The sequence below is a fragment of the Poecilia latipinna genome, unplaced genomic scaffold (assembly GCF_001443285.1).
Source record: "Poecilia latipinna isolate Pla-1442-1.1 unplaced genomic scaffold, P_latipinna-1.0 Scaffold8, whole genome shotgun sequence".
In the NCBI taxonomy this organism is placed as follows: domain Eukaryota; kingdom Metazoa; phylum Chordata; class Actinopteri; order Cyprinodontiformes; family Poeciliidae; genus Poecilia; species Poecilia latipinna.
The window spans coordinates 261982-289560 of record NW_015112624.1 but is presented as its reverse complement, the minus strand read 5'-3'; the positions used below and the strand labels follow the sequence as shown (position 1 = coordinate 289560).

The window sequence follows — 27579 nt, the reverse complement described above, 5'->3', positions numbered from 1 at the left end:
CTTGGTAAAAGAAAAAAAATCTAAATAAAAGCACTTAGAAATACTTTTAGTAATCCTAACTGACCTAAAACAGGAACTTCCGCTGTTTATGTTATAGAACGGCAGCTTAACGACAAAAGGAACGGAAAATAATTTGCAACAAGGTTGTAAAATGTATCTTGTTATCAGCGGCCCCCTTGATAAGATTAAGGCACAAGGTATGTTTGTTTTGTAAATAAGAAAATTTCTTTTATTGATTGGTCGGAACTGTAAATTTATTTTATTGTATACAAACACTAGGGCATAGTTTTGAATTGGAGTTGGTAATTTTTTTTAAGTAGTGAACGTTATTTTTAGTTGATAAGTTGCGGTTGTAAGAGCGTGTTTTTGTAGCTTACACTGTCTTTTTGTGTGTGTCCATAAGAGAAGTTACCCACTGATGTGCAATGATAACCTCCGACCGATAGGATGCGCTGCAGGGCTTTTCGCCCCCGCTTACCTGCGTACAGAGAAACATGGTGTAGTTACATTGCAACATGCGGCTCTTTTCGTTTGACACAAAGTGTTTCTGATAAGATAAACGTGGGTTTCAAGACGTTTTTCTGGTGTTTTTGGTTTCCACGTCTCTTGTTCAAATCTCGTCTTACAGGAAACGTTGGTATGCAAAAGTTACGTCTTTAAATGTGTTTTACCTTAGCTTGCTAGGTTTGTCCAAGGTCTTTCTGGCGTTTATATTGGTCGTTTTCTTACGTTTTGGCTTTAGATTTGGCTTTAAAATACACAGAACCATTATTTTTTAGCCCTGCTCTGAACACGTTTCTGCCTCCCGTCTTTATTACTGTAAATTGTATCTTGTAGAAATCTTAAAGCTGCTGGGTGAGTTTGGCCATTTTACATCTTGATACATTTGCCAGTCCAATCCTGAAACGCAGTATTATGAGATGAGATGCACAGCATTCTGCCACTGATAATGTCATATAATAAAGAAAACGTTTTTCATTTCAGAATGTAGGCTCTTTACGAACTACCTGAATCCAGTGGTGCATATTTTTGTCATATGTTTCTATAATATACTGAAGATCTGTATTAACGTGTTACAAGTTTCAGAGAAACAAGTTAATGTGAGATTTTAAGGAGTCTTCTCACTGTGTTTGCCCGCCTGCTGCCCTTCCTGAGCTCTGCACTGGTGGCTCCCCAATCACTTAGTCCAATCCTCCTCTTTCGCACATTGAAAAAAATGCTTTACAACAACTTCCTTCCTCGAAGTTCTTGTAAATTTTAATACATAATTGATTTGTGATATTAGTGGCAGCTATCTTCTTTCTTTAAAGGAAAAGCAAAAATGACAACATATGTTGTTTTGGAGGTTGAAAGATTAAGGATTTTTTGCTTTGCTCCCTTTTTAATTAAACTATTCTGCTCTTCCACTTTAAATAAATGAAAGAGGGAAACCACTTTCTGTGTCCTTGTAAGTTAAGCTTCTTCCTTTCTCATCTCTTAAACCAAATTTGTCAATCTTTCCACAGCCAAGATGCCTGTCCTGTGCAGCAGCTGCTCCGAGAAGCGCGCTGTGCTGAAACGTCCAAAAACCGGCCACTCTCTGTGTAAGGCCTGCTTCTTCTGGGCGTTTGAGGAGGAGGTGCATCAGACCATTGTGGCAGCAAAACTCTTCAGATCCGGGGAGACTGTTGGCATCGCCGCCTCGGGTGGAAAGGACTCCACGGTGCTCGCACACGTCATGAAGCTTCTGAACGAGAGGCATGGCTACGGACTCGAACTCATGCTGATATCCGTGGATGAGGGAATCACCGGTTACCGAGACGACTCCTTGGAGACGGTGAAGAGAAACCAGCAGCAGTACGAACTGCCGCTGAAGATCGTCTCGTACGAGGAGCTGTACGGCTGGACGATGGACGCCATAGTGAAGCAGGTGGGACTGAAAAACAACTGCACCTTCTGCGGGGTGTTCAGGAGGCAGGCGCTGGACCGAGGAGCCATCATGCTGAAAGTGGACAAGATTTGTACAGGTAATCTGGATCAGTGGGGCGAGTTACTATGAGTAGCTCTCAAAGTTCCTACACAATCTTAAATCAGGATGTCTGCACATCCTTAAAAAAGTAATGTATCTAAAATGAAGGCCTTAAAAGGTCTTAAATTTATTTTTTAAAAAGTAAATACATTAATCACAGGTCTTAAATTTTGTTGTGGCAGGGCTATAGAAGTTTTTTTTAATAGCAGGACCATTAGACAAAAGTACATTCTAATATAACCTTGCTTGTTAACTTTTTTGCATAGGTATTTGCAATTTTATTACCTTTGTCAAGGCGCATTCTGTGCAATAATGTAAAAAAAAAACAAACATTTAAGCTTTAAATTTCTGCTTTTGCTGTTCTTGATTGTAGTACAGCAGGATAGCCCATCCATCCCCTATTTTTATAGTAGTTCATTTATTTGTAGGTATTTAATTCAAGGTGGCATTAAAAAGGTCTTAAAAGTGTCTGGGTGAAAGTTGATACCTTGTAAATAATTCTAAATTGCCTGAATTTCTAAAAAGGACAGTAAGCAGCGAACACTCTCTTGTCTTTAAATAACGCTACGTACTTTTCTTTTTCTTCTCAGGTCACAATGCCGATGATGTGGCAGAAACGGTTTTAATGAACATCTTGCGCGGGGACATAGCTCGTCTACGTCGCTGCACCGCCATTTCCACAGCCAGCGAGGGCGACGGGGTCGTGCCTCGCTGCAAACCCCTCAAATACGCCTACGAGAAAGAGATCGTCCTGTATGCCTACTTTAAGAAACTGGACTACTTTTCGACAGAGTGCATATACTCCCCTAACGCCTACCGAGGCTACGCAAGGACCTTCCTCAAGGACCTGGAGAGTATACGGCCCAGCTCAATAATGGACATCATCCACTCCGGTGAGAACCTGTCTGTTCGCGAGGGCGTGAAGATGCCGGTCCAGGGGACCTGCAGCCGCTGCGGCTACATCTCCAGCCAGGCGCTCTGCAAGTCGTGTGTGCTACTGGAGGGCCTGAATCGCGGTCTGCCTAAGCTGGGCATAGGGAAGCACCACCGCCTGCACGGGAAGATTCTCTCCCAGCAGCCTCTCACAGAGCACGAGCAGAGGAAGCTCAAATCAGTAGACTTTTGATGGTATCCATGTATTTACCTAAAGATTTAAGATGAATTTTTAAAGCATAATTTCAGTATAAACAGCTTTCAACTGGAGTGTTAAATGTGCTTTTTACCAGAGTTATGAAATTGAAATAATTTTTCATTGTCGAAATGAGGGATTATTTGGATTTTTTTTATGAGTCATTGGTATGTTTTCCCAGAATTTCCAGAAATTAGATTAATTTTCAAGTCTGTGTGAGCTTTACAACTTTTAAAAGTTTTCATTATAATTTCACTTTATCAAAATGCTTTAGTTTTTTTTTTTACATTCTATTTATTTTTGATGACACATCGTCTTAGAGGGTACTTCAAGTGGATCGAAACTATTCTGCACTCTTTCCTGGTTTGTGTTTGAATATTTGGACCCCTGAATATTTTCTACTGATTGTGCATCACTTCATACTCGCTTTGACAACAGGTAGTTTAAATAATCTGTGAAATTTGAGCGTTCTGACTCTCCTGAGAAATCATGAACAGCTTAACCATAACGGAAAATAACTCGATAAGCATTGGTTTAAGAAAATGGAAGAACGGGACAAACTGATCCAGAGATGTTTTATGAACTATAATAGATGCTTTTTTTTTTTATCCACACGATTTATTGTTCTGCTTGTGTGATATTGGCATGAATTCAGAATTTTAAATCTATATTTTATGTTCCATGTAAACCAAAAATAAAATAAATGCAATGCATGTAAACATTACACAAAACAATTACATAAATGTTTACATATAAAGTTCCTCAATAAGATAAAAAAGATGGAAAAACTTAATTTGTTCTGCTCTTATCCATCTTAGAAGCGTCCCAAAGAGCCCCCTGGGTTTTAATTTTAATCTGGCATATTGATTCACATGTGTACTGATGCATCTTGGTGAAGTAAAGTGTACAAAACAGCTGGATGCAGGTAATCATTGAAAATTTTATATTTGAAACGTACTGAACCATTTCATAGAATGTTTTAAACTTCTATTTCTGTTAAACTCCTACAGAAAAAACAAATTAATAGTAAGGTGGCAATGTTTTTAAGCTACAGCTAAACTATTTCAATGCAAAAAGAACAGCAACTTTTTCAATAAAACTCCTTTTTGGCTTTAAACATGTAGTTTTGGCTATTGGACGCCAGATGTCGCTCTTTACCTAGCTTCAACCGCAGCATGCAGGCGCTCTGGTTAAGCTACACATGAACACACTGCTGCGCGTTCACGAGTCCCTATCCTGACTGAACTTGTGGAGCTGGAGTGGAGAAGTTTGAAGAGCCAGACTCCGTAACTCGTCGGTAAGGTCGCTAGAAAGAAAACTCAGGCCGGACACAACCAGGCAGTCACCATGGACGATCTGGGTAAGTTGCAAAGCTTGCTTTTGGAAAGCGGAGTGTTTTTTTTGTTCTATGAAGAGAAACGGGCAGCAGGGTGGAGGAGTCAGTTACGTTTCGTCGAGATTTGGTGTCTAAAATAGTATTTCTGGTAAACTTCAGGTTATTCTTTCTCTGGAAAAGTGGGTTAATAGTAGACAGAAATGTTACCGCGCCCTGCGAAAAAAAGTAGTAGTTGTTTGACACATTTTATAATTCGCTCCCATTTGTTTATTAAAAGCATCGCAGTAAGTTAGCGGCTGGACATTGCTAGCCTTTTACTACCACCTCTGTTTGAACTCTCCCTCGCGTTCATGTTTATGGCTCTGATAATGATACGTCGCTCCAACGCCATGTATATGAGCCACTTTTGATCCAATTTATCCCTCCAAAGGAAGGAGATGTTCAGTTGTCATGTTGTTGTCGAGCTTTAACGTGAACTCCTTCGCTCTTGCCCCAGGCTACTCATTCCAACTTTGAAGTGGTGGAGTCAACAGGCCTCCGTATTTAGACTGCTCAGGCAGCACAATGTGGGTTCAGCCCTCACTCTGGCTGTTTAAAACCACTGGGATAGAGCAGATATTACTGAAAAAAAAAAAACAACAAAAAAAAAAAAAAAAAAAAACCACCGACCCACGAAAATACTTGATTTTTAAATTAGAAATCTGGACAATGTGGTTGTGGGGAAAATCAAACAATCGTTTGTTTAGTGTTTTTCCCCCCAATTTGTCTGTTTACTTGGGTATTGAAAACACCGTTTTAATTTTCTGTGACGTGACGAGTACAAACATTTTCCCTGTCAATGCGTTCATTACACAGGCTGGAAATTTAATTGCGCTCATTGGTGTTGGAAATATTTCTACATTTTGACATTCATCCATCCGTTCAACATTGTTTAACTCATGCTTTGAAAACTGACAAAAGTAAGACATGCTAGGTACACCACAAAAACTGTCTTATCTCCTTCCACTTACAATTTCATATATGTCAACTATATCTACATAAAACTATATATTCACTTCATGCTAATCCTCTGAATCGGTGAAGTTTTTTTCCCTTCCTTTCCTGACCTCTCAAAGAGGGAGCTTTAGTTAAATGGATTTGGTAATTGCTTAAGTGGAGAGACGATGGCTCACATTTTAGCATTTGGCCTGCTGTGAGAATACCTCCAGGCCACATTAGATGCTCTTGCTGCTGTAGTCTGCTGAAAGGACGTATTGTTGACTGAGTGGGAGCTTACAGCCCCTCTGAACAGCTTTCTGAAGACCGAGAGGCGGGGGGGGGGCTGCTGCTGAGGAATTTCGAGCATCATTCTCTTTCGGGGTCCAAGGCCAAATACCTACGAGGTCATGACTCACCTCTCGCCACACCTCTCCTGCTCCGGTGGCGACGCAATTACTCTCCGTCTGTCCACCTGAAATCTTCCAACCCTTTGTTAAAAACACTGAGTTTTGACATTCGGTAGAGCAAAAGTCAAAACGTGTAGATTAAATAACTCCCAAGTGCCTCACAGTGGTAGTCTTAAGTTTCCTAATCCCTCCTTGAGTATGCAAGAACAACACACTTCATTACTGACCTTTTAGCTGAAAAGGCTACAGGATTGGTTGATAAAAGCTCACGTGAATCAAGAAAGAAACCTGATCTTCTTTTAACCCTTTCTTTGTTGTTTTTCTTGTGCGATTTATGTGATCATCACTGCTGGAAGAAGCAGGAGAGCCCTCCCTTGCTGACTCAGAAATTTCCAGTTAAATTCTCCAATCAGTCTTTTTACAATCTTGGCCAGGTGGCAACCAGGCCCAGCTTCGTTTTCAGCGCGCATGTGGCCCTATGGGACGAGTCCTCGCCCAGATGTGGACCTCAGAGCAACATGTGTCGGAGTGCTCTGTCTGTTGCCCTTTTTTTAAATTAAATCAGTTTGGTTTCTATTTCTTTTTTTTTCTAATACTGTGAACTGCTGAACTTTTATGCAGGCTTATCAGAAAGTAGAAGTAGACCTGTCGCAATAAGCAATAAATCAGCTAATTGCATGATAAATTGAAGCAAACTCAATAATTTCCATTTGCACGATTTATCGTTTTTCTCTTTTTCTCTCTTTCTCTCTTTCTGACAAAAACTGGATGACAAAAGTCTCCAGTCTGGTACTTTGGTCTTATCAGCCCTTTTTCTGGAGGACAATTTTGTTTACAGCGACTTCATAATTCATTTTATTTATTGTTCTGTAGCTTTGTTTATGTATTTTGGATATTTAAAATATCTTCCAGTTCCAGTATTAAACGTTCATTAGAGTTTAATGATCTTTGAAAATGTGTTTTTGCGTTATTATGCCATCACCATTAAGTTACTTTAAAAATGGTCTCAAAACAACAATATTACCGTTTATCGCAATAACTTCTGGGACAATTTATTTCTCAGCAAAATTTGATATCGTAACCTTAATACAAGTTTTGATTGAAATGACTGGGAGAGTTCAGTCTCCCTACATTAGTGCCTCTTTCCAGGTCCGGCCTAGTGTAGACGTTCTGGAGAATGTGCTGGAAATGTGGTCCAGACTTCACAGTGGGGGGTTTTACTTTCTTTTTTTCTGCTGGAGGTTTGTTGCCTCAGCGTGAAGCACAGGTTAGTGTGAAAGGGAGCCAGGACAGGGTGTGGAAAAATGACAAGAAATGATGGATGAAGTTTTCAGGTTTTTGTCAGTAATGTGGACAAGAGGAGAAACCGACTTAACACAAAGCAAGAGTCAGTTGTTGCATTAAGGGAAGTTTTTTTGGGGGAAGAAACGGTCGTGTGCCTCTGATTATAACCATAAAGTTTTTTTCTCCCCTAAGCTAACAGGTAGCACTAAATTCCTGCTGTTTTACTTCTTTGTTTCTGTCTTAATTTTTAGCCGAGGAGCCGACGCCGTGTTTAGAAAACAGTTTTCCTCTAATCAGACTCGGGAAATTTTCTGGGAACACAGCAGGTAACAAATGCTGTTTATAGTTAGAAACGGAGAGAATCCTCAGGCACCTTTTCCAGACCTATTGAAGCACGAACAGATCTGTGTGTAAACCGAAGCACATAGCAACACCTTAATGCATCTGTAAACACACGGCAGGCCTGTAACCTTAGAGGACCGGTTGATCGCCTGGCAGAGAGGGAGTTTTTTTTTTTTTTACATTTATTACAAAACCCTGAGAAGACTTGGTTGGGTGTGTAGATCATGACGCTGCATTATTTAAACCATTTGCATTACATGCTGAAAATCTTTAAAGGTGTTTTAGCGGCTCACTGTGAGTCAGTGCAGAGTTAGTGTTAGCAAACGAGCCGTCATCACCCTGTGAAAGGCTGGAGGGTTGGAGCATACCATGCTCAACCAGTGGGCTCGCCTGCAAAGCTGCAAAGAAGCCCCCCGACTGTAAATCAGGCTCGTCCCTGATCCACACCCATCCTGTTGTAGGTCTGGGGAAGAGAGAGCTGCGTGACTGACCTCATCGCTTAGGCAACTCAGCCTGTCTCACATCCTCAGGAAACAGTGAAGAAAAACAATGAGCGGACTCAGTGCTGGAGGCCGTCGAACGCTGTTGGAGGGGGCAGCGGCGGGCCTACAGTCTGTGAGCCGGGTGCCAGAACAGCCTTTCCTCTGTTATTTGCTGGTGTACCATACTGTTGTTCCAGTTGTAGCTCCTTTCAGTCGCTTCCTGTTTCTTTCTCACATGCTGTTTCCATGCCCTCCCAGTTACATGACCTCAGATCTTGGCTCAAGACGAGCACTGACTGATATCAGGTTAATAAGGCTGATGTAAAGCCTGATGCTTTTGTTTCACAAAATAAATCGGTACGTCACTCTGAAGCCTTTAAAACTTCAAGATCTGTGAATTTCTACAAATTATCGATGCATGCCACATTAAGGTTGGATTTGCGTGTGAAAAAATATCTTCGCTTATTAAACCAAAGCTTTGTCATTTTTTTTCTTGAATTGAATGTTTTCATGTTGTTGAATTTTGATTATTCTGGTTAGCTGTAAATTATCTGTATTTTATGAAATTTTAGTGCAGTTTTCTTTCATCGGTTTAAATTAGAGATTCAATTGTTTAGTCTATAAACACTTGTAGATAAAGATAATGTATTTTTATGTTATTTTTTTATTGAAATAATGGTTTTTATTTTGTATACAGTTGTTAACTCTTTGGCCTTGCATGAAGTATGCAGCTGGGAACACTCGCTGTATAAAGATAGGAAAACAAAACACAAACTTTTTAATTTTACAACATAAAAGGTTGTAAAAGGATTCGGTTTTCATTCGTTTCGTTTCTTTTAAATTTCGCTAATCCCGGTAGCCTATCTGACCTATTGACCTGTCGGAAAAGAAATCTGAATCTGCAGAGAACTTGTCAGCTTATCTTGGATTAATTGGTTATTCTATATACAGTGAATGGATGAATATTTATCAGTCCCTCCAGAATTTCACCATATTTTTATGATGAATATTTTTTGCTTTCAAAATCACAAATTTTGCGGTGCTACTTTGGAAATATTTGCAAGGAATTTTGTTTAAAAATCGACATATGGAGGAAAACGAAAAGGGAAAAATACCAAACAGACAAAAATATTTCTATTCTTTAAAGAATTTAAATAGCTACTCGCCATCACGGACTATAGCTCATCAGTCACTCAAACCCAATGTTTTTGACAACTTTTGCACAACCTTTGGAATAAAGTCACAATTACCCAGCATTAGTGGAAAAAAACAAACTTTTTTTGCATGACTTTTATCGTGAAATTGTGAAAAACTGGAGGGACTGATTTATTAATTTATTTGATCCAATTGAACAATTTTTAGCACATGGAGGTTGGAGTGACTCCACATCCATGTGAATAAATAAACTTTTTTTTTTTCGTAAAAAGTTTCAAATTACTTTTTCTACATCTTTCATCCTAACTATATTAAATCGTTTTGGCAGCAGTTAGCAGAACATTTGTAATACGCTAAATATCCCGTATGTCTAACAGTTGTCAACGCAATCATAGATAAAATTTTTTTAAAATGTCTGGAACAAATATTATTGAAAGAACGAATGTGCTTTTAACAAGCGCTCGCATGCCGTAAATGACAAGATGGCCGATCTTTGACAGTTTGCAGACAGCCCAGATGGCTCCTCGTTGACATACGGTTTTCATCCACGCCTTGGCTCTGAATGTCCTCGGTGACCGAGTGCTGCATCAGTCGCTAGACTTTCCCTTGTGATCTGATTTACTGTCCTGTGGGGAAGCACTTTTATTTTGGTCCAGCACTCTTTCAAAGGGAGTGTCATCTTTCTTACATGGCTCTGCTTGGCAGGGTATTTTTAGCTAGCAATCGCGAAATGATGCCTCTGTCTCACTGATTGTATGCCATCACTAACGTTCATCCATTCAACCATTGTCTCTTTGGGATTCTCTTTCTTAAATTGCACGGTAAAAACAATAGTTGGCCATCTTTAATCTTTAAAGTTAGATTCTCTGTCGACTCCGTCACCTTTTTGATGTCATTTCTCTCTTTGGCATCTCCCATGCTGCCGCCTCACTCCGGCCCCTGCTTTTCTTGTTTGTTATAAATATATCACGTTGGGTTGGCTTGATGGGATAGGATAGGGTTTCCGTTTGGGACCGGAGCCAGTTCTGCTCTTTTTTGCTCCCTGGGTATAAACAGGTGAGCTGTGGACCCTGATGACCTTTCACCGTCGCCCACATGTTGATGAAAAAGATCGAAGTGCTCTGGTTTCGTGTACTCCCCACTGTCTGGTGAAGGGCGGTAAAAACACAGGCATCTCCCTTATTGTGGAATTCAAAGCATGCTGTGGATAGCGTTGAGTATTGAGTGTCTTCTTCTTGACTCCAGGTGCGTTTGGGGGTGGGGGGAGAAAGGCGGGATGTTAATGACCGTTTTCGCTAGATTAAGTTTGTGTGTTTGCGTTCAGAGCTGTTTTCCACATGCCCCTACCTGAGAGGTTTCTTTCTCAGGGTGGACGGAGGAATGTCTGGAATTCCCCATGTGCCTTCATCCCATCCGATAAACATTGCAGGACTGTGGCAGAGCTGTGAGTGGGTGGACATTGGGTGCACAAAGTCAAGACTATACGTGTGCCCACTGCCGCAAGAATGTGTATAATGTCAACACAATACGGTACCGCAGCGTGACCGCAGTTATGTCCACTGACAGCGCCACTGCAAGTCTGTGTATTGTTTGACTCAAGTCAGATGAAGTCGCTTGAAATAATTTGATCCAGTCGTTTCATTTTTGACGACAGTTTTATTCCTTCAGACCGCTGCACAATCAGCCATTGAGTCAGGATGCTGTTAGCAGAATTGGACTTTGTCCATTGTGGCTGCTACACCCCCCACCCCACCACCCCCTGTCTGGAATGGAAAAGATTAGAGCGATACTTGGCCCACACTGCTGTTTGGTTTGTTGATGCTTTTAAGTTCCTAAAAGTTTGAGACTTTTCTGTATTAGAGTTTGTTTTCTTTCATAAAGCAAAACAAATCGACAACATTTCAGGTCTATACTCTTCAAACTCCAGCCTAGTTTTTAAATATATTATCATCTTTTTTCTTTTTTTTTTGGTCCAAAAATCATTTTGGGTCATTTAAAATAATTTCCACAAGGCTTCATTGTTTTCCTTTAGTGAGTACTTTCCTGTTTTACCAAGAAGGACTCGTTGTTATTGTTGGTCAGATGTTTTATCGCCATGTTTTTCCTGTCTTTGAAAGTTAGGAGCTAGATTGTAGTGACATTATTTGATGTTGTTTCCTGTCTGATCAGTTCTTTACACTTTGGCAGCTGCAGGAAGTTTACTTGTGGTAGTTTTGTAGTCCACTTGACTCTCATCATCCTTCAGTTCTCTGTCTGGGATTTCTCATACAGAGCTTGATTTCTCAAGTCCTTCAAGGGAACAGAAGGAGATGCTGTAAACAATGACACTGATTTTCTTGGACTTACACAAGTATGTTTTTAACCACAACCAAAGGTAGTGGCTTAAAAAAATGTAAGGAGGACAGAATCAGTTGTTCATAATTTATAAGATACATTTGCTGTTGTTTCTTCTGCATTTCCAGAGGAGTTTGAGAAGACTGATCAGTGATGGGTCCAAAAACAAAGCCTTATCTTACAAATCATTTAGCTGAAACAACTAAGGTCAAATTAATGATTCCCACACGATTAGTGTTTCAGTTCGCTAATCCTTCTGCTCTCTGTCATTGGTCAAATATGTCTTGCTGAATCAAGTTGCAGTTTGTCCTGAATCAAGTGTAGGACAAACTGCATTCGAATTGCTTCGACTTGTTTGAAATATGAGATTAAAAATCTAAGGTTTCAGTAAAAGTGAAGAACTTTGCATTTTAATGTCTGTTTTTACAAATTTTTCCAGCAATTTTATACAGCAGTGTATTACATGAACATACTCAGACTTCTATAGGGAAAAATGTTTGATTAAGAATGTTAATTAATAAATAATTGATAAATTCTTTTGTGTGTGCGTGCAATATTGTAATTGCAAAGTATTACTTGGTTGCAATAACATATTTTGCCAGTCGCATGTTACTTTCTCTAATGGCTGAGATGCTAATGCTCATGAATAGTGGTTGAGTCAATATGAAATGTAAAAAAAGAGAGGAAAATGAAAGATAACTGTGAGCTACCTTATCATTCTCAGCAATAGCATCGTGATTAAATATTCTTCTGAAATCCTACATCCAACTAGATGTAAAATCTTCAGATATTTTACGATGGAAATGTCCTTTCCAATCTGAATGGAACAAGTGAGAGGAATGTCTCTGCTGTGATTGGTGGACAGAACGCCAGAATGTCGCTGCGGATCCTTATGATGACGCAGCAAATGTTCTGGAACTGCAGTCGGGTCTTCCAGCAGTTCAGAGTTCACTACAGGGAATCAACTCAGACCTTCGACACACTTCCCTCTGCGCTGGGGAAGCAAGCATTTCAGGTTGAAAAAATGCAAACATGGAGAACCTGTGGAGTCGTGAGCATATGCTTAACCTCTTTGAAATGTATGAGGAGGAGCTGAACATTCTTTTTGATGAAAACAAAGAACTCCACCATCAAAATGCAGAAATAAGAGACCACTTCAGGAAGAAGCTTGAAGCAGAGAGGAAGAAGAACATGGCTCTGGGTCAAGAAATTGACAAGCTCAAAGAGCTTCAGGATGCAGATCCCAGCAAAGCCATTGGTCGTAAGTTGGTTTCAAACAACAGCTGTAAGCGCATTTTTTTCATGGTGTAGAAGATAACCTACCATAAATAAATCTGCTGCTTGTACCTTACCTTAAAAGTAGAAGTTTTCACTCATGTGTTTCCAAAACTGAATCACCAGCTCCAGGTGGAAACTAATCTGCAGCTAAATGTGGAGTCCAAAGCTGAACGGGCTGCTGAAATCGCAGACCATTTCATGCAGAAACTGGAAGAAATCCATAATGTCTGTCACAAATGTCCAGTGCCAATCCAGATTCCCAAAGCAAATCACAAAAGAGGAATGAATGACCTCAGTTGAGAAACTGACGCTTCAAAAAGAAAAAGAATCGAGAGCTCCTTACTCAAGCTCACATAGAGGTTTCATCTGAGGTTCTGGACCGCATCGGTGAAGAAAAGTCCAACAGCTACATGGAGCTGAGGAAAGAAAGGGACGAACTCCTGCAGGAGATCCTGGCACTGCATCCTCTCTCCTGAGGAATGAGATTGAGTGGAACGGTCTGAGAGAATTTGAGATTCTGGAAATGCTCTGTCAGGAAATATCAGGTCTGGAAGCATTGGAGAAGCAGCATCTTTGCCAGGATAGGGGCGGAGGCAATTAAGGTTTTGAGCGCACATTATGAATGCGATGTGCGCTCAGAGCAGTAAGCTGTTGTGTAAGTGAACAATCAACAGACTTTCATAATGAATTCATTTATCGTCCTGTGTTCACACATCCAAAGTGAACTAGATCACTGTCTGTTATCTACTTTCCATCAGCTGGCAGCCGGGAGCAAACAGAAGAGCAAACTACTGACTCGTGAAGAAGCTGAGATTTCTGAACTCAAACCAACAACCTGACCTTCTGTTGTCTGCCTTTACTCAATATTTCTATGACCATAAAAGAAAACTTGTGATATCCATCTGTGTTGTGAAGAAGATTTATTTATTTTCTCATTCATTCATCACTTTATATTTAGAATCATTTTAATAAAACAAATGGATTCTCTTAACTCCATATATTCCTTTTTATGAAGGCACAAGAAACAAAGCCCCACCCAGATCTAGGTAATAATGAAACTAAACAAGGATGTGTTACATCAACAATAATAGAAATGTCAAACCAGCAACAAGAATAATTCACTTTTATATAGGTGTGTGCAATTTCTATAGTGTAAAACTTGTGTTTTATGCTGTTGTTATTTTTAATATGAGCACCAACTATTCTGCCTAGGCTAAACAAAAATAGTCGTCAGAAAATAATCTATTAAAGTTTCTATTTAAATATTCATTTCAAGCTAGAACCATACAGGTCTGCTTGAATGTAATGTTTGTTAGGCTGTAGTGCATTAAACTCTGCTTTACAGTGACATATTCAGGCATTTGGGTGGGATTTCCTCATCCTTTATGTTCTTATCTGATGTTCAGTAGATCTAAGCGACTCTGAGGAAAAAGGTCAGAAACCGTGATGATGGAAAAGAGGGAAATGTGGGTTATTATGTCGTTATCGCAATATTCCATGGTGATATTGCATTGTGATGTTTTCCTGACACTGTGGAGCCCTGTTAACATTTTTCTAAAGACTATTTTTAAAAAATATTTTCAAAAACATATCAGGTAGATATTTGGATCATTTTCTTTAGGAATAGCGGTAGTATCCTTATCATGGAGTCATTCTCACATACAAAGAATGAAAGTTCAATGTGCAAAATAATTCATTCAGAAATACTTTATGTACCCAAAGGGAAATTATCCATGTGTTACAGCAGCATTGTCTGTTGTTGGTTTCTGACAATTTGCATAATGACCTAAATAGTGAGTGATCTGCATGAGACATACTCTTGATTTTAATTAATTTATAATATGTAATTTAATAAAATAATAAAGTACATGTTCATTAAGGATAAAGTATATTTTTATCCCAGAAATCTCCTTGAAAACCTTTTCAGATGGCACCAGATTCATATGAAGATCACATTAAAACCATGATAAAGTAAGAAGATAATTTCATATTTCCAAAAGATTCATCACAGTTGTCTTTAAGAATAACTCTGAATATTTCCAGTCACTGCTGTGTCATAGCAGCAGCCGATGGTGAGTTTGGAGAACTTTGCTTTGTCTGCAAGTGCCTCTGCAGTCCTTGGGCAGGATTTCCGTCCTTTCTGCCAAGGCCAACAGGAACTTTCTAGGAATTCAGTACAACAAGTATAGCAAGTCCAAAAGCGTGTTTAATTTGAAAACCCTGGTAAGAGAAATATGATACCACAGCTACATTTAGATTGGCGCATTTTACGGCTCACCTTTGTCCTAAAACCACTTGTGGCATTTTTCTATCTGCGGGCTTTGTTTTATGAGCGACAAAGTCAATTTAAGTCGGGCCTTGTTCAGCATGTCAGCACCAGGTGCAGATTATTTCGAGCTGGTCTGGATATTTCAGCACATTTGCACAGACATGGTTACTCACTGAGCTTACTGCTTTAAATAGGCCTGAGCTCCCGCATGGTTTACGTCAAAGTGCAGGACGGAGGACGTTTGGCTTCTGGGCAGGATTCCCCTTTGGACCACAGATGGTGATGATGAAGAGTCAGGATTAAATATGGAAGTTCTTGTCTAGAGAAGTGTGAAATATTCTCTTTGCTGATCTTTGAACCACTTTCTAAATCACGGGGAAATAAAACTTTGCAGTCATAAAGAAACTCTAAATCGAGACAGGTTTGTATGTTCTTGGATTGAAGCGACGCTGCTTTTTTAAGCCGCTGTGAGCTTTGGATCATCTAAAGCAGATGATGGCATGTCAAAAGCATTGTAGCATAACGGCATGCAGCTGGTGACGGCGGTCTATTCTGGTCAGGCGGTGGCTGGATGGACGGACGGACGGATGGATGGTGTGATGTAAGGGTCTATTTTATTCTGGAGTTGCACCAAATTCTCAGGAGGATAACTTTGTACCCTCTCAACCCTGGACGCCGTTCAGAAATGCTTTCTGCCTGCCTGCCTCTTTGTCAGTGTGTCTTGTTAAGTTTGTCTCAAATGGACTGGCTGTGAAAACTGTAAAGAAACTGATTTGTTTATTTTTGCTTAGTTAATTCAGTAGTTTGAATGGCAATGCTCTAAACTTTTCATTTATATTTTATTAATTTATTAATTTTAATTTTTGAGCTCATTTCTGCAGCTCTCCAAAATACTTGAAAAAATATTGGGGTTTTGTATTCTGTATCCTGTCTGATCATTTTCACTTTATTTCCTGAGCTCAATAAAGTTTTGTATAAACTTTCTATATAATGTTATATATTTCTAAAAGGTGTGCAGAAGGCTTAACTAGATGTTGCAAAGGAAATTCTGCTCAGGGCTTCAACAGCTTTGGACATGATGCTGTGGAAACTGCTGTGTTGATTTTGTTGTAAACACATTGGAACGACAGACTCGATGTCACTTCACATGAGGGAGTTTACTGGCCTCCAGCCCACAATGCAGCATGCCCTCTAATGATTGTTAATCAGTTTTACTTTATGAACTAAGCTGATATAAGATTTATGAAAGACGTTAAAAATGTTTATTTCTGTCCTTCCTGCCATGCAGGATCATTAGTTGTTTCAGAGGTAGAGACAAACACTACCTCTGATATAAGGTAGTCTTAATTTTATCCTTTAAACTGTTACAGGATTAAACAAAGTAGCTTTACTGTGCTGCATTGCACCTTCCTGTTACCTGCTGTAAATCTCACTCTCTTTGGCAGTCTGGTTAAAACACAAAAATGCCTCAAAATCTTATGCCAAAGTTTTCTTTTAAAGTGGATTCTACATCTCTGGGCTTCATCTGACTATATACTGAAAACACCTGCAGAGCTGTAAGAGCTTACTGTGGTGCGTTCACTAACTGGAAAAAACATCAGACTTTTAGGTTTCTGACACACTAATGAGGCTGACAAATGGATTATTCCCGTCACTAAGCAATATCTCTACATATTTCTTTATCTTCATGTGATTCTGTGCTTCTTCCGGTTTTCTTCAAATGGATCCTGGAGCAAAAAAACTACAAGTGTCTCGATGCAACTTTTTCACTTTCGAAACTGTATCGATATTACAGCTTTGAGTATTGGCCTGTACTATTATTGACCCGATACAATATCAGCATCATAACTTATTATTGAATGTTAGAAAAGACTTGATCATGTGATATTAATATAATGGGTATGAGAACAACTGACCTATTTATTATTATTCAGTGACTCTTTGTTCAGGATACGAGTGGTTCTGGACAGGAATCCTGGGTCAAACTAAAAGGAGATTTTGTATGCAGGCTCATATAATCTGATACTTGTTTGTTGTTTGATACTGATATCCCAAATCGATCATGTGTTGGGAACCTAAAGAAAGTATTTCACCTTTTCAGATGCGCTGCTTGCAGACCTAGAATCTACTACATCCCACATCTCGAAGCGGCCGGTCTTTCTGCCCGATGAGACGCCCTACTCCATCCCGACGGGCGGACTCCCCTACCAAGACGCGTCCGTACCGCCTCCGGTTCCACCACCGCCTTCAGCTGACGCTCTGAACGGCTCCCTGACAGATCAGCCAGACTCCCACCACTCCTCCCAACAGGTGGGTCTCTACTTTATGTGAGCACGAGGCGCTCTCTGGCTTTAAACCTAAAATGCTAATGACTTTACTCATCTGCTCCAGTCTTTAGGTTCGGCCCATAAGAGCTCGTGGTCCAGAGACAGCAGCAGTTCTCCGCTGTCGCACATCGAAGAGGACCATGTTTACAGGTGTTGCTCCGGCTCTCTGAATGTCCTCTGAGTCAAGCAGACTTAAAGGTAAACATTTTCTTTTACCGTTAAGTTACACTTTGTGTGTTTTTCAGTTTTCCTAACAAACACAAGACGTCAGATTCGTCTCCAGCAGCCATCACCTCTGCCCTGGGCAGTAATCTCTCAGAGCTGGACCGGCTTCTGTTGGAGCTCAACGCCGTGCAGCAGAGCTCCCCTTCCTTCCCCACCACAGGTAGAGAAAGCTGCTATTATAATAAATAAATTGCACCTCTGTGTCATCTTCTTCCTTTTGTGTCCAACCTGAAAACACTTAGATGTTTAAATTCCAATAACGAATACAGAGAAGTTGGAAGAGTGGAGACATGCTGGAGAAAATATGTCACAGCAACAATTTTAACACATTTAAATGGGATTTTAGTATTAAATAACAGCATTGTCACAAATATTTTGTATTTATATGATAAGAATGGCGATGCGGGTCAGGCTGCCGAGCAAACATGGTGATGATGTCATAATTCTTTGACATCTATTCAAGTAACATGCCTCAAGTTTTATTAAATGCATCTGGTTTGTACTTTCCTTGTGTCTTTTCTCCCCCTAATCTGCTTGTATTTGCGGTGCGTCATCTAAGACAAGAGGGCAGGAATCCACTTTGTAGAAAATGGGGGAAGGGGGAAGTTCGACACTTTCTCACTTCTGTTTGTGTGGAGCAGCATTTACTCACCCTGTCACGTTTCCTTAGAGGAGGCAGCTCCACCCTTGCCGTCTTGCAGTATCACCCACTATGAGAACGGAGGCGCTCCTGACATCCTCGTAAGCCCCCCGCCTCAGGAAAAGCCAAAACGGAATGGGATGAGGCCGGAGGAAGCTCGACCCCCGGTGGATGGTCTGCTGGAGAGTTCAGGTCCTTCACCCAGGTACAGCCTCTGTTTTTACTGACTCTGATTCATGCAGTCAAAAGAAAAGCTAACAGTAAGAAGAAAGATCAATAGTCAGGTTCTCTCAGAGGTGATACAGGGAAGAGTAAGAAATAATAAATGTATTGTGATCTTTCTAAGTAGGAGCGCGGGATATAAGGGAAAACGTGATATAATATTTGCATATGTCGTGATTGCAATATGGTTTGTGATAAATAAACCAAATATTTAAACATTTTACTATCTTTTGTTCTGGATTCATAGCAAACATAGTCTGCAGTTAATTAGTCCAGTTACTAAAAATACAAACAAAAGCATAATTTCCATCTCAAAGACATGGATTTGAGATCAGTTGACAAATCTAACGCTTTGTCAACAAAAAGATCCAAAGGTTTTTCATTTTCCTGCCATTTTTGCTTGTTTGTCGTATGAAATTCAGACTCAAGGTCCGGATTAAGAAATTTAACATAAATAAAATAAATAAATAATAAAGTAATTTATTATAAAGCTTAGCTCTAGTTTTTCATTGCCTTCACCACCTTTTTAAACTTTTTATGCTTCATTAAGCAATACATTTAATTAAATATAAAATATATCAGAAGTGCAGAGAGCATGAATGTATGGTACTTCAATAATTAGCAAACACTTATTGCACTCCAGGCGGTTCTTCACATTTATGCAAATTGCAAACAGTGATTCTGAGAAAACCATACGTTTGCGGCATCTTGTGCAGCCCAACTTTCAAGGGTAGCTGAATTTCAGCAAGGTTCACTTTGGATAACATTTTGATGTAGACTTTCAGAATTGAGATCCACAAAATGTGAAAATATTGAAATGTTTCATCTAGTCTTGGTGCAGCCACAAGCTTGAACGTATTTAATTTTCTATCTGCTTGGCCAACACAAAGTAACAGTGTCACAGTGGGAATGATGTTTTCAGAGTGATGCAATCTGCTTGTTTTCCTACACGCATAGCGTTCTGTATGTAGCCCACAAAAGTTTCTTTTGGTCTCATCTGACCACCATCTTTCACATATTTACTTTTTCCCTTTTATGGCTTTCTTATTACTGCTCTTCCATAAAGAGTATGACAACTAATTGTTGTGGCAACAGATTTTTCCACCGCATACGTCAATCTCTGCAGCTCCTCTGGGAGTTACCAGCTGGTTACACTGGATTTTATTTTTGGACATAAGAATAAAAAGATAAATTTCGTATAAAATAAATATGTTTTAGATTTATTTGTCAAGACTTAGGGGGGGGGAAAATCCTTCTATGTTGCAATTATTAACTACTTTGCATTGGTCTGTCAAATAAAATCTCAATGAAATGCATGAAAGTTTATTGTTGTAATGAGACAACTTGGAAAAAGTTGAAATGTTGTGAATATTTATCTGTATGGCTTTGTTTATCAAATCCTTCAACGTTTTATGTGTTTGTAAGCCTATAAATATATAGGATTTAAAATGAAATTGTATTTTTTTTTTTCTTTTTTTAAATGCCTTATTAGGATAATGTAAGTCTATATTAAACTGCTTAGCCTTATTAACAAAAACATGTTAGTAATGGTATTTTTACATGGATACATTTTACTGTTCTGGGTAAAAACACAGAATAAAACCGAGGTTTTAATTAGGGTGCACTGATTGATTTGACTGATTTTCTGGCAATCCCTAAAAAGTCTAATCTGCCAATTCCGATTTTGGCCGATGACAATTTAAACGTTAAACATCATGACAGAGTCGCTAATTTGTCAGCAGTGTAATTAACTATTGTTAATTACACAATAGTTAATTGTTAATTAACTATTGTTAATTACACACATACAGACATGACCTGGTGGTTGGGTCTGTCAGTCAGCCCTCTCTCACAGGATAGTAAAAGGTGATTTTCAGACCTTTGAGATGTGGATAATATCAGTGGATAAGATCTGTTTGTCATGTAAGTATCAGCCAATCTCTAATCTCCCAAAATTAAGAAAATCTGGGCCAATTTCTCAGTGCATCCCTATTTTTAACGCCATTTACATTTGAATTTAAGCTTCATTGTTTTTAAAAAGAATCACCTTCATGCTTTCCAGCTCTTCCACACGTCACAGTGATTTGGATGCATCTCAGCAGCAAACAAGAATGTCGGCTTCCTGTGCCACCAGAGAGTTGGATGAGCTGATGGCCTCTTTATCTGACTTCAAGGTACAAGTCAGCATGAGTAAATGTTGTAGAGGCTACTTTACATCCTCTGTTCACAAACCTCTCCTAAAGAAGTTTTTATAACCTCTGTCCTCTTCCTCTTATTGTACTTCTGTCCTCTAGCCCAGCTCTTTGGGCTCTCTGCCAGACCAAGCAGGGACACCAACTACCTCTCACCATTCTCCAGCGCCTTCCTCCATCACCCCAGTGGCTCCTTCTTCTTCTTCTCTTAATCTTCCCCACCCACCTGCCTCTTCTTTCCTCCCTTTATCTGCTGCCCTAGAGTTGCACATAGATGAGGAAGCGAAGGACAGTGGCTCTGTGATGCCTCACCCGAACCTTCTCGTACCCCACAGTCCTACTTCGTCTCTTTCTGCTGCCAGTGACATCGACCTGGACTCTGTCATAGATGTCTCTGCCACCTTGCTGTCCTCCCAAACAAAGTCCCTGCTCGTCCTCTGTCAGCCTGTTCCATCTAGTTCCAGCTTGTTAGGAAATAGCCCGAGCCTTTCCAGTGCCACTACCCCCTCTCTTACCTCTGTTAACACCGTCCTGGAGCGCAAGACCTCCAAAACCCCCAGTCCGTCTGCGGAGCGGCTTTCACCATCCGTTAGTAAAACGTTTTGTGCTTCTGAATCTATCAGCCAGAGGCCTGCTTGTTTTCTTGACCAGGACTTAGATTTCACCTCCCCGCCTCTTTCAAAAAGCCGCACTCCCCCTCTCTCGACTCCTTCGCCTCTGCCTGCGTCTGCATCTCGATCTTCTCCGCACCTCCCATCGGCACCGTATTTGCTGCCGTCTGCAGTCTCTCCGCTGAAGATCCCCTCTCCTCTGATCTTCACCAGTACCAGCAGACAGCTGTCAGAGGTGTCTCCAGTAGCCCAGAGAGACACTTATCTCGCTTTACAGCAACCTTCTGCAGAGGAGCCCTCTCTTGATAAGGCCCTAGATAAGCTTCTGGCGATGAGTTTCACACAAAGTCATACATCGCACACAGAGGAACCACTAGAGACGATGGAGGCTCACTCTCTCAGGAAAGGACTGCAGGAAGTGCAAGAGGACCTGATCCTGCCCATGGACAGAAACTGTGTGCAACCCGACACGTTTGCCAGCGCCACCAACACCATCACAGACGACTCCATGGGAACCGACGGGAATGGAGACCTGGACTGGGCTGATGAGGAGCTGTCAATGTCCCTACATGATGGACTGGACGGCACCATTACACCGTTCACTGAGAGGCTGTATACAGATGGCAGCATGACTCCACTGACTGAAGCCAGCTGGATGGATGAGTCCATGACCCCCTCCTCGTGCCCTGGGACCCCAGAGGTTGCCTTGGACATGCCCCTGGTCCAAGCTCCTAGTATAGACAGAGTCTCTGCAACGGGACATGTATGCATCTGCACGTCAGGCTCGTTTTGGTTCTGGCTGCTGAGACTGATACATGCTAGCATCTGCTTCAGCTGTGTTGTTAACATCTTCAAAATGGCTGAAGTTAAAAACTGGTACATATTTACCAACCACACTGGTCGCAACCCGTATTCTATTCTATGAAGTGTTTTTAAAATTTAGTAAGCTACATATGTGTCAATTAGGGGTGTGCTGATAATTTGGTGCCATTTTCCTCAATTCTGGAGCACATAGATGTAGGCACTCTACTGAGACTAAAAACTTGCTACATTTGAGACTTCTTGGCATACAACATCCACCTAGAAGAGAGTTGATACAAGTTAGCAGTTTGGTATCTTGCGTCCCCTAATTGGAGAAAAGTTTGTTGTTGTTTTTTAGTTTCCAACCATCCATCTGGCAGTTCTAGTTCCCGCTGGATACATCTCTGGTTTGGTCCTATTCCTACTTACTGTGTCTTTGTTACCATAATAAATAAATTAATTTTGGTTATCGAGCAAAAGAAAAGAAGCCATCCATCTAACAGTTTTTGGATTGAGATTGCACCCATGGCTAACTCAATGCTTTTGCTGCTGTAATCATAAAAATAATTTCTTACACTTGGACTTGTGTTGTGTAAAAAAAGCTAACGCATCTGACTTGGTGAGTATTTTGCTTGCTTGAGTAATGTTGGAGAGGATTTGGAGGGTTTCAACTCATTGCCGTCATATGACCCAAGCATGCTTAAAGGACATGATGCACGACCCCCAAAGCCCGCTGGCATGTTGCGTGAACTGGTTTACGGTGAATCTGGGTGTAAGATGAGGTTTCCACCGTTCCCTCCTAGATAAAATCGGTGATTAGGCGCACTAAAGAGACTCCCAATGTGCATCCTATGTACCGCGACGGTCACCTGCGCAGGAAGATGGGCCCCATCATTGTAAACAAGAACTCGTCTCAGGACCGCCTCATAGAGGAGCTTCAGGGTAAGCTCGGGATCGGCCGCTCGGAGCGGCGCCGCAAACAATCGGACGAGTGGCTGACCGAGGGGGTCGTCATCACGTCCAAACCCCAGCGTTTCCGTCCCGACGGATGGGGCGGTGAGGTCGACAAGGTTGGCTGCTGTGTGCTCAGACGTCTAACCAGAATATCTTTCAGCTAATTCACCTTCTTTCACTTTTCCTTCACGCTCCTCTCTGTCTCCCTTCAGATCATAATTCCTCCTGAGTCACCAGTCCCTATCAGGAAGGTCCTCCCACCTCTCTCTCCCCCTAACCCTCGTCGCCCCGCTGTTATAGAAGAACCTAAGAGACCACTCCCAGTACAGCAGCCCCCTGTCCCAACACCACCACCTCTTCCTCCACCTACCTCCTATAATTCACAAGCCATCCGCACTCAGGAGCCACTTCCCCCTTCTCGGCAAATTACAAAAGCCACACCCCCACCGGCGCCTGTTCAGGACCTTCCCATCCCTAAGTCAGAACCCCCTCCTCCTGTTGTCCACACCCCAAACCATCCACCACCGGTGGAGCCAGTACAACCAGCAGCACCCAAACTCCTGGTGTCTATAGGCTGCCAAACAGAGTATGACCCATTCTTCCCTCCAATGCAGGCACGAATCCCCGTCTCTTACCCCTTCTGTTGTTCGCCTGTCCTTAGAGATGTCTGTTTTTTAACTTCGGTAGCCTCTGAGTGATTAATTGTTTCATTGGCATCTCTGTGGAGCAGAAAGACATAACTGTTTGCAACCGTTCTAGATCATGGCCCAGGGGAAGGCCGGAGTTCCAGGTGGGCCGCCGACGCAGGTCAACAAGCTGGACAACATGCTTGGTAGCCTGCAGTCTGACCTCAACAAGCTGGGGGTGCAGACAGTTGCTAAAGGAGTCTGTGGTGCCTGCTGTAAGCCCATTGTGGGGCAGGTGAGATGATATAATCAACTTTTCATACACTAGGCCTTACAAAAACCTTTATACCCTCTGGATAACCCTCAATCTATTTTATTGGAATTTTATTTGATAGATTTACCCAAAATAGTGCGAAATTGCAAATACAGCTAGAAAACAAACAACATTGTGAAAACCAAAGAAACAAAGGATACAGATCCAAGTGGGATTAGGTTACAAAAACAATCCCCCAAGCTGAAATAGTCTGCCAGGGTCACAAGATAGTTTATCGTATAATGCCGGAAAAATGTCTGGCAGATTGTTTGACTTATAATTAGTACTTTTTCGTCACTATTAAGGAATAATTGACTTAAAACAAGCTCCTATAGTTTGCTGAAGTTGCGTGTCAGTAAGTTTTCTCTTATTTCAAGTATGCCAACTTATTTGCACCAGAACCTGCACCAAAATTACTTGGGAAGATTGTGCTTCTGCAGTGTTTGTGAAGCTCCTTAAATAATCGGTCCAAACATGTTTCAATCCTCCATCTGCTCTCCTGTTCACTCAGGTGGTGACTGCCATGGGCCGTACATGGCACCCTGAGCACTTTGTGTGTACACACTGTCAGGAGGAGATCGGCTCCAGGAACTTCTTCGAGCGGGAAGGACAGCCGTACTGTGAGAAAGATTACCACAATCTGTTCTCTCCGCGATGCTACTACTGCAACGGGCCCATACTGGATGTGCGTCGTCACTCTGTGAAAACGTGAGCGTCTCGAGCAGAAGTGTCGAACTGTAGTAAGCTTTGCTGTCATCCTTTTGTACAGAAAGTCGTGACGGCGTTGGACCGGACATGGCATCCTGAACACTTCTTCTGCGCTCAGTGTGGATCCTTCTTCGGCCCAGAGGGTACAGGCTTTTTAGTTGTTTAAGTTCTGAATTAGCAATATGTTCGCTTTTGCTTTACGGCTCATGCAAAACCCGTTTTCCTCTCCTGTGTTTCTTGCAAAGGGTTCCACGAAAAGGACGGGAAGGCGTACTGCAGGAAGGACTACTTCGACATGTTTGCGCCGAAATGTGGCGGCTGCGCCAGAGCCATCCTGGAGAACTACATCTCTGCTCTCAACTGCCTCTGGCATCCCGAGTGTTTCGTTTGCAGGGTTCGTGATCCAGAATTTCTCCCTCTTGGCTGATTTTTGTCGCACTAATAACGAGACGAGAGGGTGAAATTACGGCTCGTTCTCGTGTGTCCGCAGGTGTGCTTCACCCCGTTTGTGAACGGAAGCTTCTTCGAGCATGACGGCCGGCCGTACTGCGAGGTGCACTACCACGAGTGCCGCGGCTCTCTCTGCTCCGGCTGCCAGAAGCCCATCACGGGCCGCTGCATCACGGCCATGTCCAAGAAGTTCCACCCGGAGCATTTCGTCTGTGCCTTCTGCTTGAAGCAGCTCAACAAAGGCACGTTCAAAGAGCAGAACGACAAACCCTACTGCCAGGGCTGCTTCATCAAACTGTTCAACTAGATAGCCACATCTAGGGCAGGCTAGAGCTGTGAGCAGGGTCCGATTATAATACAGCACGATGCGAAAACATTTATTACCCTCTGAACTTTTTCCTACCTTTGACAACCTTTATGGATTTTATGCGAGATATCAACACAAAGTAGTTTAAAATTGTAAAGTTTAAGGAAAATGGCACATGCTTTTTTAAAGTGAGCATTCTTTCATCTTCTTATTAACACTGATTAACTTTCCTGTATCAGAGTATGATGCTGCCGCCACCAATTTGCATTGTCCCACGAATGGCTTTTTAGCAAACAGCTGAAAAGTCCGAAAAATTTTTTTAAAACTGTCATCATTTACAATTTCTCACTATTTCAAATTTGATCTGTCGCATAGAATCTGAGCATACGCATTGCAGCTTCCGGTTGTGACAAAACTGAAAAAGTTCAAGAGGTGTGAATATTTTGCTGTGTTAGTGAAAAGAAGAGTTTTCCTCTGGTGGTGATGGAAGTATGTTTTAGACTGATTGTGTGCATGTTGTTGAAGCAGAATACTGTTTTCATGCCAAGTTTGAAAAAAAAAAAAAACATTTCTGCTGACTAACATTTTTGAAGTGGCTTTTATTTGGTCAGCAACTCTAATGAAGACATGTTTGGCATGTAAATGGTGTCGTAAACCTTTAGAAATGCCAGAAATGCGCCATTTTCCCCCACAAATTATGGAGGCAGCAAACTACTTTTCCCCTGTTTCTACATGTTTGTAAGATGTCAGTTCGGTTAGCTAAAAATCGTGTTTTTCAAGTTTTACAGTTTCTATCATTTTACAGTGCAGTGAATTCAGACTGGATGAGATACTGAAATCCATGTGTGTGTGTGTGTATGTGTGTGTGACAATTTTGCTCACTGGCTGAGTGTGTCATTTTAGCAGGGAAGAGATGACCTATTGTTTTTTTTTGTTTAGTTTTTTTTTTTTTTAACTTTGGAAATGTGCGGTCAGCTTTTTATTTTTTTACCACATATGATGTCAGAAAGACTTTTAAACACTTGTTATGTAGAAGAAAATGGGGTTTGGATAAATCCACATTGCTATAAAACATCATGACTTTGGAAATGTGTAACTCAGCTTGTGGTTGTTTAGAGAATGGGAAATGTGAAGTCACTCTGGAGTCACGTTTAGTCATTGATCAAAAACACTTGTTTATGAAGTTCTAAGAAGTGTGGAAACCATGTTACACAGCTACTTTTTCTTTAAAGGAGAAGCCAATCTTTAATCACTTTCAGTGTCCACAGTTATCTTTACACTGTCTGTATCCTCGTCTGTAAAACCAAAACATGTATAAAATCCTAATTTTTCACCTAGAATGTCCACAAATGGCTGTCCCGACATTCTGCGCTGTCTGATCATTCCTCGTCTTTTCACTGGGCAAAAAATTAAGCTCGTCTCGCACAGGTGGAGCCACGTTGTTTGTATCTCTTTCACTATCGTTACTGTTTCGGACTAACTCCTGGGAGGGTTTCTGTAAATATTCAATGCAGCTACATCGTCTGGAATGTGCTTGGCGAATGTGTTTCCTAACCACTTGTTTGGGGATGAAGAGGCGAAGGCGTGGCGCAGATACTTGGACATATTTGCTGTGATTACTGTATTGGGAAACGGATGAATGTTGAGCAGTGCACAAGCCGGCGGACAGTATGCCGTTTGCTTGTGACGTTCCTGCAACTATGCAACTGTGGATTACCAGCGTGCGTTAACAGACTCTATGCTTTTGTGCCTGTGGTTTGACACGCAGGCCGATCACAGTAAGAATCCACAGTCTGTCATGTTGTCTGTGAGTCCACTAAAATGTGTTGGCTGTTACACGAGAAGGCGGAGGTCTGCCAGAGCAATTGGCAGGACTAATTCGAATCATTTCCCACAGCATGAGTGGCATCTACTGTATGACCACTAGGTTGGGTCTGTTCATTATAATTTGCCCTTTTGTCTTGTTCAGGGAATTCTAGAGCCTTATTTCTTCTCTTTATTTAAGATATCATGTTACAGGAGCCTTTCAAATCAGTGTAGTGGCATGTTATTTAACCAAAGCTATACCCTCTATAAATTCTTTTCTCTCTTTCCTTTTCACTCAGAATGTCAGTCTGTATGAATAGTGAGATTAATCATTGTTAGTCTGATTATGCAAATAAATTCTGTTTTGCTAGTATCAATTTGTCTGACTCTGTTTT

The 27579-nt window shown here is 41.1% G+C and overlaps 2 protein-coding genes across 8 annotated transcripts; both read left to right on the top strand.

Annotated features, from left to right (window-relative positions):
* The first annotated feature begins 73 nt into the window (after window positions 1-73).
* ctu1 (cytosolic thiouridylase subunit 1 homolog (S. pombe)) lies at window positions 74-3930 on the top strand. Of its 5 annotated transcripts, none has more exons than XM_015027921.1 (4): window positions 74-143; window positions 404-482; window positions 1506-2006; window positions 2599-3930. In XM_015027921.1, exons 2-4 carry the CDS (start codon window positions 419-421, stop codon window positions 3132-3134), a joined length of 1101 nt encoding a protein of 366 aa, XP_014883407.1. In that variant the 5' UTR covers window positions 74-143; window positions 404-418; the 3' UTR covers window positions 3135-3930. The 5 variants fall into 5 exon arrangements, with proteins under 5 accessions (XP_014883407.1, XP_014883429.1, XP_014883412.1 ...); XM_015027926.1 differs by having other exon boundaries at window positions 89-143; window positions 409-482; XM_015027943.1 differs by lacking the exon at window positions 404-482 and having other exon boundaries at window positions 82-143.
* Window positions 3931-4290: 360 nt separating this feature from the next.
* pxnb (paxillin b) lies at window positions 4291-27555 on the top strand. 3 transcript variants are annotated; one of them, XM_015027656.1, is made up of 14 exons: window positions 4297-4497; window positions 17104-17312; window positions 17394-17479; window positions 17575-17714; window positions 18225-18399; window positions 20479-20590; window positions 20711-21982; window positions 22824-23090; window positions 23187-23588; window positions 23734-23895; window positions 24425-24598; window positions 24683-24764; window positions 24867-25015; window positions 25112-27555. In XM_015027656.1, exons 1-14 carry the CDS (start codon window positions 4485-4487, stop codon window positions 25376-25378), a joined length of 3510 nt encoding a protein of 1169 aa, XP_014883142.1. In that variant the 5' UTR covers window positions 4297-4484; the 3' UTR covers window positions 25379-27555. The 3 variants fall into 3 exon arrangements, with proteins under 3 accessions (XP_014883149.1, XP_014883142.1, XP_014883155.1); XM_015027669.1 differs by lacking the exons at window positions 20711-21982; window positions 22824-23090; window positions 23187-23588 and having other exon boundaries at window positions 4314-4497; XM_015027663.1 differs by lacking the exons at window positions 23734-23895; window positions 24425-24598; window positions 24683-24764; window positions 24867-25015; window positions 25112-27555 and having other exon boundaries at window positions 4291-4497; window positions 22824-23280.
* The last annotated feature ends 24 nt before the right edge of the window (window positions 27556-27579 follow it).